General features: G+C 39.7%; 1 protein-coding gene across 4 annotated transcripts in view; it reads left to right on the top strand.

Moving 5' to 3' along the window:
* The window catches only part of LRRIQ1 (leucine rich repeats and IQ motif containing 1), a 289,414-nt gene that overhangs the window by 89,917 nt on the left and 184,196 nt on the right, over positions 1 to 15,301 (top strand). For all 4 annotated transcript variants that reach the window (XM_033951658.1, XM_033951656.1, XM_033951659.1 and 1 more), the window contains 4 exons: positions 510 to 660; positions 2,354 to 2,547; positions 6,036 to 6,163; positions 8,738 to 8,811. In XM_033951658.1, the coding sequence (XP_033807549.1) occupies positions 510 to 660; positions 2,354 to 2,547; positions 6,036 to 6,163; positions 8,738 to 8,811 (547 nt within the window). The remainder of the gene's footprint in view (positions 1 to 509; positions 661 to 2,353; positions 2,548 to 6,035; positions 6,164 to 8,737; positions 8,812 to 15,301) is intronic.

Below are 15,301 nucleotides of genomic sequence, written 5' to 3'. Positions count from 1 at the left end.
GAAAATGAATGCTTCCATATTAGGGAATAATGAAAATTTTAAATTAATTTGGGGCCTATTCACGTCCTTTGTAGAATCTCTATAGTTATGGTTTGTCATAAGATAATAGGCACATCCGGGGTGGGGGGAGGGATGGGAGGTAAATAAGGTTGGAAAATGGTTGGAAAAGTTTTGCTGGGTGAGGGGAGGGTATTAATAAGTATGAATTTTTGAGAATTTTAAGTAATGTCTATATTGTAAAATGATTAATTTACTCTATATTTCACTTATTGTATATGTTAAAAAAAATATTACATATGTTATGGTAAGAGTGGGAGGGAAGGAGTTAAATTTTATGTATTACTGTTAAATATGAAAGAAATTCAAGTGATGTACTTAATTTCAATTGTCAATTTATTGATACACTTGTTGTAAAATGTAAAAATGAATAAAGATTAGGGAGAAAAGAAAAGATGATGTTAGAATTGATTAATATGTGGTGGGGTTTTTTTTTTTTGTTTTTTTTTAAGGAAAATAATATCCAGATTGTAAACTGTGAGGATCTGGAAAATCTTTGCATTCTACTATTGGGCAGCAATCAATTGTCATCTATTCGTGGCTTAAGTGGATGCTATAATTTAAGGAATCTGCAGTTATCTTACAATAAAATAACGCGAATTGGTAAGAATTCCATATTTGATGAATGAATTCCACTTTTGATGCATACCTATGGGGAGAGTGTTTCTGATGTCATAGTGGGTGATTATCTGGAATCCAGCGATCACTGGATGTTGGTCTGAAACTTCTTAACTGTTAGTGTAGGTTGCACCCAAGTAGGTGGCTAATGTTATTCTACCTTGTTTTGCATTTAAATGTTTATGCATGTTACTTATAGAGCAGAACAGAGTTATAACTATTATGTAGGGAGTTTCCCCGTGCCCTCCTTTCTGTGTGTTACTTGTTCGTTATCTCTATTGCTTTGGGACAAACTGAGGGGCTACAGCACAGCCCTCTGGGAGGAGAGGTGGAGTCATGCAAGGAGATGATTGGTAGCTTCTGCATGAAAACTCAGTTTCGGGGTGACTACCCATTAGTTCAGGATTTCTGTTCAGGATTGTTTCAGTATTAGACCACAAGTGAAGATGATTCATTCAAAGGTGAGAGTCCTAAACTGTAGGATAGTAGATGATGACGGCAGATAAAGACCCAAATGGTCCATCCAGTCTGTCCAAACTGATTCAATTTAAATTTTTTTAAATTTTTTCTCTATTTCTGGGCAAGAATCCAAAGCTCTACCTGGTACTGTGCTTGGGTTCCAGCTGCCGAAATCTCTGTTAAAACCTACTCCAGCCCATCTACACCCTCCCAGCCACTGAAGCCCTCCCCCAAAAGGCCATATACAAACACAGACCGTGCAAGTCTGCCCAGTACTGGCCTTAGTTCAATATTTAATATTATTTTCTGATTCTAGATCCTCTGTGTTCATCCCACGCTTCTTTGAACTCAATCACCGTCTTCCTCTCCAACACCTCTCTCGGGAGCGCATTCCAGGCATCCACTACCCTCTCCGTAAAGTAGAATTTCTTAACATTGCTCTTGAATCTACCACTCCTCAACCTCAAATTATGTCCTCTGGTTTTACCATTTTTCTACCTAAGAGTCCCTTCTATTAAAAGACATTAAGCACTGAGGCACAGATTCTCTAACCATTGCCAAATTTTTAGACGCTAGTAGACATCCAAGCCCAGTTAACCCCCTCCCAAACACAGTTTAAACAACATTTTTAGTTTCAAGTTTACTTACTGGCACCTAAAGAATCGGCACCAGAATCCGTGCCTCTGTAAATGCTTTAGGCTGTGGGTGCGGCTGATGCCGGAAGTGTTGTAAGGCAGCCAAAACTTCTGGAGGCACAATTCACATCAAAGGTAAGTGCTGGAAATGTAGACCATCCAGTCTACCCAATAAGGTGACCAGAGCCTTGGCCAACAGGTCACCCATGTTGGTTGTGAAGTCGCCACCATGCCAAGAGATTCTTGATACTCTTTTACTGTAACTCATCTTGAGTGTTTTTTTGGTAAGGCATGCAGTCAAAAGGAAATATATGGATACATTTTTGGCGATATCTCTGTGCATGAACAGTGATTGTAAAACTTTGTGGACTGGCACACTTAGGGCTCCTTTTCTGAAGGTGCGTTAGGGCCTTAACGCGCGGAATAGCGCACGCTAGCCGCTACCGCCTCCTCTTGAGCAGGCGGTAGTTTTTCAGCTAGCGCTCGCTAAAAACGCTAGCGCATCTTTGTAAAAGGAGCCCTTATTTTGGAGGTTTTTAGGTCTTTTCCTGTGTTTACAGAATAAAATGTTATATTTTTTTTAGGTGGTTTGGAATCTCTGAAAAGTCTTCAGCAGTTAGTTGTGGATCACAATCAGTTAATAAATACCAAAGGGCTTGAGGCTACACCTACTCTCATGTACCTGGACTGCTCTTATAATCATCTGACGGAAGTGGAAGGCATTAGGAACTGTGGGTTGCTTCAGACTCTAAAGCTACAGGGAAATAACCTGAGTAAGGTGAATACTATCAGGCTACTTTTAAATGAACTGCACAGTAATTTATTTTTTTTTCCCCCCTAAACTGTTTATTCAGTGCAAAAGAAACTTACAAGTCAAAAATGCAAATAACTGGAAATTTTACAAATATAATAGCCAAGGCAAACAAATAGATGGATGTTAAGTGCCATCGACTCATGCTCGAGTCCTAGCAACTTCATAAATTGCGGATCTGAAAATAAATTGGTTTTATGGTAGTCTGGAAAGGTCCTCTAGCATCATCCCCATGGTTGTTTTCAACGTGTTCAGCCATCAAAAAAGCAAACAGACAATGAAAAAGATAAAGGTAGAACCCAGGTCTTGGTTCTTATGACCTGGATTTGGATTTGCAAGATATTATCCCTGTAAAGAACCCCCAAGGCCCCCCCCTTAACTTTATTATTTTATTTATGTAATTTTCAAATAGTTAACCTTAACATAAAGCAAATTAGGTAAAAAAACCAAATCGTAACTATTTAAACCCCAATTCAAGGAAAATTCCTTAACTTTATTCTTAATGCAACATGATATGAAGTAGAACACTCTAGCACTCTAGGAGAAGGAAAATTTTAGACAGACTTAAATTGTACATCAAATCTTAAAAAGAATGATATAATTTATTTGATAAAGGAAGTCTTACAGGATCTGTATATTATTACCTCCATTAATTTCATTTCTGTTGTGCTACTAAGAGGGTTGTTTTAGATTCATGTTTAAATGGCATTTACACATGAATGTTCAAATGTATGTAGTAAGTGGGTCAAAATTTTACACTCGAATTTCCCATTTCATAAAGTATGTGCGCGTGTATGATCTAATATTTCCACATGGGAATTTACAGCTGCTTTCTGGCATGCTTAGGTTCTTTTAAAAAAAAGCGCTCCTTTCAGCCAGACCTATACAAAAGAGATTAAGGGTATTATCCTCTCTTAATCCCCCCTTGTTTATTTTCTATTCCAATTGAAAATAAATAAAGATTGTAACCTCTGTAGTTAATTAGAAGCATTCTCACACATTCAGGTTTGCAAATTGGCTCATAGACATGTGTGCTAGCATTTACACATGTATGTTGCCAAATACTAACTTTCACATGTAGTTGTTGGCTCTCGCAGGTCTAAGTTTCTGTCTTGTCTTATTTATTTTTAGTATTTATATAACACTTAAGGCCTAAGTGATTTACAGTCAGGTATTTTCCCTATCTGTCCTGGTGGGCTCATACTCTGTCTAACGTAACTGGGGCAATGGGGGATTAAGTGACTTGCCCAAGGTCGCATGGGGTAGCGCGGGATTCGAACTCGCAACCTCAGGGTGTTGAGGATGTAGCTCTAATCACTGTGCTACACACTCTTGCTTTTTCCCACGTATAGACTTGTAAAATGACTGCTCCTACTGAAAGTGCTGGTAATTACATGTACATCCCTGCAGATATTTTTAGGAAAAGCTCTACGTTGGCATATCCATGTTTTTTTTAAAGTGCTGCCAGAATTGAGCATGTTTCAACCTGGACATTTATCTATTCTGATCTGTGTAAAATGGGGTTGCACATCTATACAACACAATTAATCTTGTTTTAACAAATGCAAAAGTGGCATGTGTCTGAACCTCCTTTATTTTCCTCTTTGAGTTTTTGCTGTCTGAAGCATTTATGGGACAAGTTTTAGAAGGTTTGCTAAATGCCTTTTGAAAATTGCTTTTTCTCCACCCTCCCCAGGGAGAAGCATGCATGGTGTTCACATCACACCTACCTCTCACCACAGGGAAAAGGAGCATTGGTGATGCGGGATCGCAGTGAGCCAGCCTAAAGTACACATATGGATTTAATTTTGAAATCTGTGCATGTGCTTTACTCTGTGCGCTGTACCACTATAGCACCAGTACATTTTAAACCTTGCAGGTGTATAAACTGAAGGATGACCAAGGAAATTGAAAATGAATCTTTTAATGTACAAGGCTTAAGGATCTATATACTAAAGTGTGTTAACAGTGGCCATCAATGAGTCATCTCAGCTTTTTATGCACTTATTAACAACTAATGTTAATGAGATACCAATAAAGCAAGCATTGTCACAGATAGTATAGGATATGCTCATAAGTACCTGGTATAAATATGGAGGGGCCTTATACAACCTGGGCCAATCAGAGCCTCAGGCCCCTCCCCGGTGCATCTTGGGATGCACCAGGGAAGGGAAGGCCCATTTTAGACGACGCAGGCAGCTGGGAGAAGGGATTCTGTGTCCTTCTGGGTCATATATTTGAGGTAAGGGGGCAGGGGCGGTGGAGACGGGGAGGGGTGTCACTTGCCAGAAGGGGAGAGTGGGCATCTCTCCTGCTGCAGAGGGAGGGGGGGGGGTCAGGTCCTATCACGATGGGAATTTTAGTACAGCAAGAGAGTGTGGGCATCTCTCCCACTGCAGAGGGAGGGAGTCGGGTCGCTGTGGGGATTTTAGGGCAGCTGGGAGAGTGTTGGTATCTCTCCTGCTGCAGGAGGGTCGTGGTGGGGATTTTAGGGCAGCAGGAGAGTGTTGGCATCTTTCCTGCTGTAGGGGGGGGGGTCGCGGCCGGGATTTTAGGGCAGTGGGAGAGTATGGGCATCTCTCCTGCTGCAGGAGGGCCGTGGCGGGGATTCTAGGGCAGTGGGAGAGTGTGGGCATCTCTCCTGCTGCATTGCAGGGGGTGTGGTTGTTGGTTGACAGCGGAAGAGATTGTGCTTTTGTGGGGGGGTTTTCTTGACACACTTTTTCTGTGCATGTGCCCATTGCTAATATCAGTGATGGGCACATGCAAATTTAGCGAATCTTCGCTGCTGTCCGCTGACCTCATTTGCATGCACAATTTTTTGAGAATGTCTTGCTTTTTTAGATTCACTATCAAAATGGCTGCGTTAGCAGACCGTCACTTTTTAACACGGGTTTTTGAGAATCCTGGCCTAAATGGGGTAGGTTAGAGTTCCTGCTGAACCAGAACACATGCAGGTAAAGCTAGTCTCAGTTAGGACACTGGTTTTGATCAGAGGGCTGCCGCGTGAGCGGACTGCTGGGCACAATGGACCACTGGTCTGACCCTGTATCGGCAATTCTTATGTTCTTATGTACATCTTACTGAGACACAGAGATTGTAAATTTCTATATATTTCTTTAATCTGACCTTAATTAAGATTGTTGATCTGTTACTATTGATTTGAGCTAAATAAAACCAATTTTAAATCTCAAGCACCTCTCGTATATACATATAAGCATAACACTGAGAAGATATAAGAGATTCCTTTACAGTGCTCCATCTTCTCACTGCTCCTCTCATTCAGTTGCATCCCAATCAGTTCGCCAGCAGTCCACTCACTGTGCCTCTGCATGGATGGATTTAATTGGTCATTAACTTCTTTCCTGCTTTTTTGTTGAAAATTACCAAAGCAAGACAATTATGTGACTCATTAATATGAAATAGTTAATATTACTGTTGCTATTTATATGCAGCCCCCCAACTTGGAGAATCAGGTTCTGCTTAGAGAGTTGCATCTGGATGATAACAGTGTCTCATCACTGGAAATATTTTCTTCGTGCTGGCTGCCTTTATTACAGGTTCTTTCTATATCTCAAAACAGGTATGTTCCAAAATATTTTGCAGTGAAGCATCATCGCACATTGGCTGAGGCAAGTGCAGGAGAGGGGAGATATAATAGAGACGTTTAAATATCTATGTGATGTAAATTCACATAGTTGAATCATTCATTTGAAAGGAAGCTCTGGAATGAGAGGGCATAGGATGAAGTTAAGAGACTTAGGAGTAATCTAAGGAAATACTTTTTTTACAGAAAGGGTGGTAGATGCATGAAACAGTTTGATGGTACAGATGGTTGAGGCAGAGACAGTGTCTGAATTCAAGAAAGCCTGGGATAGATGGTTGAGGCAGAGACAGTGCCTGAATTCAAGAAAGCCTGGGATAGACATGTGGTATCTTTTTGAGAGAGGAAGAGATAATGGTTACTGCGGATGGGCAGACTGGATGGGCCATTTGGCCTTTATCTGCAATCTTGTTACAATGGTTCTATGGCATCATAATGCAAGTGTAAAGAGCCTTAGCCAATAGGGAGAGGAGGAGATAGTGGATGCTGCAGATGGGTAGACTGAATGGGCCATTTGGCTTTGTCTGTCCTCATGTTTCTACGTTTCTTCTTCTGAAACTTTCCAGAAGAAAACTTATAAAACTAGAAATTTATGATTGGATAACGACAGACTTTAGTTCATTTGATTTACTTATATAGCTAAGGCGGTGTTTAAATTGCAGTGGAGGCATCATATGGGGATTTACAATTTCTACACAATTGATAATTTAAAGAGGGTCTTTCCAATCACTACATATTTCCTATTGGCAGGCTGGCAATCAACTGCTTCTCACAATTTGTGTCTTTCCTGCTACTCAGCCACAGAGGAATTTAAATGTCTCTATCATATCTCCCCTTTCCCGCCTGTCTTTCAAAATAAACATATTGAGATTTTAAGTCTGCCTCAAAAGCTAATTTGACACACAACAAATTAGCCTTGGATATCTTCTTCCTAGCTTGTGAAAAGGATTTCCTATACGCATACCCCTCATGGCGAGAACTCTGCTGAAACTCGGATAACACTGGGGAACATGATTCGCCTTGCCCCTCATTGGCCAAGGCAAGTGTGGTTTTCTCCTCTTCTGGAACTTTCCAGAAGAAGACATAAAATTGGGAAATTCCCTGTCGCTGATTACACAAGCTCAAAGAACTCATTGGCATCGAGTCCCTCACCATCACAGCCCCCTACTGTTTGGAGAAAGACTCCTGACGTGACAGTAGATTTTCCACTCATAAGCAAATTCTATAAAGCCTGCCTAAAGTTAGATACTTAAATTGGTGCACCTAGCTGATGTAGGAGCCTTTCTATAATTTATTTAAAATATTTATATCTCGCAAATCCAACAATGCTAACCCTATGGCTTTTTCAAGGTAGTCCCTTCAGCATTTCACATTCTGCCATCCCAATTACTGCTCTGTTTCAAGATCTCTATTTTTTTTTTTGAAATGGAGCAGTAATCGGGATGGCAGTGTGCGAAATGTTGGAGGGACTACCATGAAAAAGCCGAAGGGTGAAATATGTTGGAAAAGACTTGTCCCCACCTGACACTGTGTAAAAGAACAAATGAGATAAGTGGTTTAAATCAATCTGAACATTTAAGTATTGAAAGAAACGGTGCTAAGTTATTTAAAAAATTGCATGATCAAATGTGCGCAAAACTTTGGGGAGCACGATACATAGCTCATGATAAGCGCATCTGAAGATCTTGTAAAGGGACATTAGAAGTACAGTAAAACCTTGGTTTGCAAGCATAATTCGTTCCAGAAGCATATTTGTAATCCAAAGTACTCGTATATCAAAGCGAATTTCCCCATAGGAAATAATGGAAACTCAGACGATTCGTTCCACAATTCAAAAACTTTAATACATACTTGTATTGCAAGACCTCGCTCATTTAGAACAGTCACTACACTCCTGCAGTGTCAGAGAGAGAAGAACCATCGGCTCAGTTGTGATGTGATGTGTGTATACTGTATGTACTTGTATTGCAATACATTGCTTGTATATCAAGTTAAAATTTCATAAAATGATTTGCTTGTCTTGCAAAACACTTGCAAACCAAGTTACTTGCAATCCAAGGTTTTACTGTATTTGAAAGGATATTACTGTTTTTGTTCCTGTTAAGTATGCATGCACCAGCACTGAATTTAGTTATTTCTCACATAATCTGCTGGTTCCGTCCAGACTCCACCTAAAGACAGCCCTAGTATTAACCGGACAGTACTGCAGCGGTTGGAGGAGATAATTCAGTGACATTACTTGGTTAAGCACTTCTGAATATCCCTTTGGGTCCACTGAGCCTTTCCTGCTTAAACCTCTTTGAATATCTAATCTAATCCAATCTAATCTTCTATTTGTGTGTCGCTCATGCCTATGCAGGCTCAATATCTACTACTTCAGTGTATGTCTGTATCTTATTGCCTTCTTCCTTTGAATGGGTAATGAATTTATAATTACAGCAGCCAATAATGCACTTTCTATTATAACTTCTGCCACTGCATAGTTTTACTTTGCAGTGGTGCAATATGTTGCACTATTTCCCTACCAACGGTGTCATGTGTTTTTACTTTCAGACTGATTCAGCTTGCATCCTTATGTGCATTTGTGTCTCTGGAAAAAGTTGATGTGAGTAACAACTGCTTGTCAGGTGAGGTTTGAGGAAAAAAAAATCTCTGCAGTATGTTGAAACATGTTTGGAGATAGATTTTAAAATGAAAATAGGGCTTTGCCTGGTGACTCAGTGTAGAGCTGTGCAGTGGTGTGCTGAAGAATGCTGGTTTGATTCCTGTGTTGAGTCTTATCCATACTGGATTACTGCAATATTGTTTATTTGGGAGCTCCAAAGAAAATCCTGAGAAAATTGAGAATAGTACAGAATACGGCTGTCCGATTTGATATTTAGGTTGAAGAAAAATGACCATATTAGTCCTTACATTGGCTCCCGGTGGAGGCACGAGTACTATTCTAATTCTCTAGCATCTGTTTTAAGCTGCTTTGGGGATTTGCCCCAACTTACCTTTTATCTCATTTCATGTTATACAGCCCAACAAAGATAACTAGGAATTCCAATCTATTTGCTTATCCAAAAAGTACTGGCTGCAGATACAACATAACATAATATAACATAACTTTATTTTTCTATACCGCCTTAATGAAAAGAATTTTAGGCGGTTTCCACAAAAGAGAAAAACTGGTCAATCTGTGAAATACAAAATAGTAAAAAAAATGAATATAACCTGTTATATTAAAAAGACATTAAAAATTTAAAATTGATAGGATAAGATTAATTATGTTTAAAAAATAAAGATAAAAGCACGGATTAAGAGATGACTTTATCAAATAATATTGTCTTGATTTCTTTTCTAAAAGCGCCATAGGACAACATGGCTCCCACTGATATAGTTACCCAACCAGGATTGTTGTTTGCTTGCTTGAAAAGCAAGCATCCTATCTAAATAAGACCTGAGTTTACAGCCTAAAATCTTCAGGTAAGCAAATAGGTTGCAGTTTTTGGATAGGACTCTTGCATTTCAAGCAAGTAAGCAGCAGTCCTGGTGGGGTAATTGTATTGGTGGAGTTATGCTGTGCATTTCGAAAAGTAATTAAGTCAGAGTTGTTTGATAAATTCATTTCCTTAATGTGGATATTACTGTTAACGTAATTTTACATTGAACATATTTAAGAAACTTGTTGTATTTTAATTATTTTATTGTATTTCGCTGATTGTCCAGCCTTCTTTTTTAATTCTTTATTCATTTTTAACCTTTCATCAAGTGTACAACAATCATAAAAACAACAATTAGTTAATCACTTGAAAATAATAATAATAATAATTTTATTCTTCTATACCGCCACAATCTTACGACTTCTAGGCGGTTTACAATCAAGAGTGCTGGACATTCAGCGAAATACAATAAGTAGATATTCAGAGGAAATACAGAGATCAGAGACCTCAGGAGGCAATAGTATAGAAATACAATTTGCTGAGCGAAAATGTAATAGCTTATCATTATACTATATAAACATTGAAGAAACCCTTACCCTCCCCTCCCTCCAACCCTACTAATAATTCTATTTCATCACTTCATCATTACAAACCCTCCCCCCTCCCTACCTTAAATGGTGTATCCTCAAAAGAAAAATGGTATCTATTCATGACAAAACGATGTCCAACCTTCTTTTGTGTAAACCGCCTAGAAATTGTTTGATTATGGGGGTATAGAAGAATAAAGTTGTGCTATGTTGTGTTCCTTTGTTTGGCTGGAATTGGGGAAGCTGTAAAAGCAGCATTCACATCCTCATCATATTTTTAAGGATGCTTTTAACTGATTTATTTAAATTTTATGGTTTTACAGTAGACTAGGAATACCTCCAAGTGAAAAATTAAGTGGGTAACCTTCCCCAACCTCTTGTTTCATTACCCTATCCCTTTTTATTTATTTTTGAATTGTATTTAATCCTCTTGTTTTTCGCCTCCCTTTTTCAAACGTATTATTTTATTAAAATTAGTACTAATTGTCATATTTTTAAAAATTTTTTTATTTTAACCTAATTTTTAACAAAATGTAAATCGCATTGGATTTGGATTTTGCGATCAAATCAAATATTTTAAATAAAGTTGAAACTTCCTTCACCCTCCTCTCAATTTTCTTTCCCTTTTCCCATGTCCCTTCCCCCACCTCCATCCACTCCTTCCCAGCCCCCTCCTGCCGCGGGCACTCCTTCCCTTCTCCCTGTATCTCTAACATTCACGATGTGAGCAGCAACCCCAATCTGCTGCTCGCGCCGGCGTCGGCTCTTCCTCTGATATCACTTCCTAGGCGCGATTTCCAGGAAATGAAGTCGGAGGAAGAACCGATGCTGGCGCAAACAGCAGGTTGGGGTTGCTGCTCACGCCGTGAACATTAAAAGAGGTTTGAGGGAAGGAAAGGAGCACAAACATTAGGAGTGGGGAGGTAGTGGGGGTGGTGGAGAGGAGGACGAATGCCAGTACCCCATCAAGACAGTGCCCAGGGTGGACCGCCTCCCCCCCTTATGATGCCATTGCCAACACACATTTAAAATATTTGTAAATGCAGAACAGAAACTGAATCCTACAACTTGCTAAAATTTAACACAAAACAATAGGCATTACTGTGTTAAATAAGCAAGAAAAACATATTTTTGAAATTGCATTTCCCGTAATCACACCAGCAGGATGAATTGGTTGGAGAAGGTCCTTTGGGTAGTGTTAATTTAACAGCCTTCCTGGAGGTTTCAACTGATACTATTTTGACTAGATCTACCCTACAAGTCGCCTTCTTAACAAAGCAGATAAGTCAGTACTATTGAGATTGTATTTCATGAGATCATATTTCAAGAGCAAATAGATGGTGTTCTGTGGTAAGACAATTCAGGTATTCCCAGATGTTTTTTATTTATTAAAAAATTTATATACCGCATACAACTATGCGGTTTCCATATCACATACATAAAATCTTGTTTCCCTGCGATTACCACATATAACATAGACATGTCTAAACAACATCTTTAATGGTTCCTGTTATAAACAGGGATAGAGCACAAATTCAATCAATTCAGAAATACAAGCAAGCTTTAAATCATATATTGCTGTCATTAAAAAAAAAAAAAAAAAAAAAAGTTCTAAACTTCTAAAGGGCTACCCAGCTGCAAAGGAAAGTCATTTCGGCTTTAAAAACAGAGTGATAACTAAAGGCGTGACTTTCTTTCTTCTCTTTCCTTGTAAATGTATGGTTACATATCAAGGTAAGCAATATACATTTTAAAAAAATTCTTTTACAGTTGGAGATATTTTTACAAGTGCAAGGTTCTTGAAATACAGTTGCGGATTTGAGTCGGAGTCATAATTAATAGAAGCCCATAAATATAAGGTCTTGTTGGTTTTTCCTGAAATGGAGTAATTACTCTCTTTTTCCTTTTATCTATTGTCTTTGGCCTTGATTTGGATTAATTATGTGGTTTTGTTTCTTTATTATTAGTTTTCTTGATAGCTGTGTTCTAGCAGATAACAAAAATTTGTTTTCTTAAATATCAAAGTCTATAACATTCTTGCAGTCCAATATTTTGATGATTTTCTGGTGGTAGGAATCCCAAGTAGAGGTGTGCATGGGGGCCATAATGTGGTCAAACCAAAAACATCTCAATAAGGTCAGATCCAAGAAGAAAACACATTAATCTTTCAGTCTGAGGAAGGAAAAAACCTCAGAACCCTGTCGGGCTATCTGGCTGGAAAAGGTAATTACTTCATGGGCTTAAAAACACCTCCTCATATTGCAAGTGAACGAACACTCTCAACCAACTGAATTAACATCTTCAAGTTCACATCTTCCAAAACATTGGGGTCCTTTATATTAAGGCTCGCTAAAGATCAGTGCGCGCTAAATGCTGAGGTGTCCATTATATTTTATGGGCATCTTAACATTTAGCGCACATTAAATCAGTTAGTGCACCTTAATAAAAGGACCCCATTATGCTCTGAAACAAAATTATTAAAAGAACTTAAAGCATTTATCTTGATTGTAAAAACTGATCAACTCAATCCCACTGATGATGGCCAATGTTTCGCTAACTCAGATATGGGCAACTCCGGTCCTCGAGAGCCAGAATCCAATCGGGTTTTCAGGATTTCCCCAATGAATATGCATTAAAAGCAGTGCATGCAAATAGATCTTGTGCATATTCATTGGGAAAATCCTGAAAACCCAATTGGATTCTGGCTCTCAAGGACCGAAGTTGCCCATGTCTGTGCTAACTGCTGCATCAGGGAAAAAGAACCGCACTCAACATTGGCCTCAGCTCAGAATACTTGGCAAAGCTTTTTATTGAAAGATTGTTAATGTGTTTTCTTCCTGGATCTTTCCGTATTGAATGGTGAAGTTGGTTTTTGGTTTGATTGCATTATTTGCTTCACAGCTTCTTTGGTGAGTTGGAAATAGACCTAATGTGGTCTCCATCCCCACCACGTCCCCAGTCACTTATTTTTCCATCCCAACCCTATCCCCATCGTATTGCTACTGTCCCTTCACCACCCGTGAAGGCTTTTCATTCTCCCTGTCCCTTTGCACACCGCTAATTTACAGCTCCTGAGGATGGAGTTGTCCTCACCTAAGGGTGACACCTAGTGTCAAAATTCAGAGCCTATGATTGATCATTTCTGGAATAAGCGCCAGTGCTTAGCCCCTGACCAGGACAGCGCCTGTAATAGGTATTTTGATGACATACGGTGACATAAAATAGGGAAAAAGTCCACTGTAAATAAAGGCTCATGCTGCTAGATCTCAGCACCAATGGAAGTAAAACAAACAAACAGGTAAACTGCTAGATCAAAATAAAAAATCTGAGCAAATATTGTAGGAAATTATATGCTTAATTCTATTCTACTATTGTAATAAATTGTTCATAATGATGTAATTGTTGGCTATTAACAGGACATTCAGTTATTGCTTAAATAAGAACATAAGAATTGCCACTGCTGGGTCAGACCAGTGGTCCATCGTACCCAGCAGTCCGCTCATGCGGCGGCCCTCTGATCAAAGACCAGTGCCTTAACTGAGTCTAGCCTTACCTGTGTACATTCTGGTTCAGCAGGAACTTGTCTTTGTTTTGAATCCCTGGAGGGTGTTTCAAGACATTTTTGTTACCAGAAAAAGAATTATGCGATTTGTCAATACATAAACCTATATCTCAATATATATCTCATTTTATAAATTTTGGATGAAATTTGCCACATCCAATGGAATGGGATCAGAGATCCTGAACTAATGGGTAGTTGCCCTAAAACTGCGAGTTTTCCTTGAAGAAGCTGCCCATCATCTTCTGGCATGACCCGCCTCTCCTCCCAGAAGGCGGTGCTGTAGCCCCTCAGTTTTTACTTCTGCAAGTGAGTTGAGAATTTGTCTTCTAATTTGCTTATTTATTGTTGTTTTGTTTCGGGTACTTTTCTTCCCAGATTGCGAGGCTTTTGGCTGCAGAGATTCCCAGTGTTCCTGGGACAGCTCTGACTGCGAGAAGATACAGACTCCTCGGTGAAGAAGTCTGTTGCTAGCAGGCATCTAACAGTACCTACCTAACCCATCCCTCTTTACCAGTTAAGAAGGCTCAGGGCCCATTCCCCTGGGAGCATGGCTTGTTCCAGACTGTGTCTGAATCTTGAGCGCAGGCTGTGTGAGCCCTGGGTGAGACCGGAGGGCTAGAGTGGGGCTGGCTGCCTTTCTCCCCCTGGTTAAGTAGATCGGTGGGTAGTGGGGTCTCAGCCCACCTTGTTAAGGTCCAGCTAGCAGCACAAAGAAGCAAGCAGCTGGAATCCTTGCTTACTTGATGCAGAAGGTCTTCTTTTATTCATAGCTGCACTGGTAGCTTAAGCAGAAAAAAGCATTTCCCAGCACAGCAGGCACATATGAGTACTGGCTATTGCAGGCTAAGGGGAAATTTGGGGGAGTCAAATAATTGCAATTTTGAAGATTTCTGGAGCCAGATTGGGGGTCTCCAAATTTTTGCCCTCCAATTTTTTGGTTTCTTTTTGGCTCTCATATGCTGTTAATGCCAAAATCACTATTGCAGTGGCCATCTTGGATTTCCAAATTTGTTTTAAAAAGCCTCTCTCTCGCTGCCTTAATATACCTTGAAATTTCAGTTCTTCACCACAGATGCATTCCTCAGGCTCTGATGCACTGGATTCATGCCAGATTTGCACTGGATGGCCAGCTGAGGAATGTCCATGTTTCACATGCCATGGGGCACATGAGGGAGGGATATGTGCCTCAGGCTCAGCCTCTTCAGATCCTTGAGTCCTAGGAATATAGATTGGTTGCTCTAGAGAGTTTAGGTCATTTTCAGAAGCAGCAAAAGCCGAATCTGCATCCTCTGCGAAACAGTGCCGCAAGAGGGCACTAGACCCTCAAGGAAGCACAATGAGCACACAAAAGGCTTATGTGGCCCTTCTGTTCATGTCTTTACACCTGATTTTGTAAGCTTGCTGTACAATGCCTATTAGAAATATAAAAGTCAGTTCGCCAGTCCTGTTTGAATTCCCCTTTCAAGCAGGACCACAGAATGCTGAGGCTTCTGAAGTCTAAGAGCCTGTCCAGAGTTGGTATGAAACTTCTTAACTGTTAGTG

The sequence above is a fragment of the Geotrypetes seraphini genome, chromosome 7 (assembly GCF_902459505.1).
Source record: "Geotrypetes seraphini chromosome 7, aGeoSer1.1, whole genome shotgun sequence".
NCBI classification, from domain to species: domain Eukaryota; kingdom Metazoa; phylum Chordata; class Amphibia; order Gymnophiona; family Dermophiidae; genus Geotrypetes; species Geotrypetes seraphini.
This window is presented reverse-complemented; position numbering and strand designations above follow the sequence as displayed.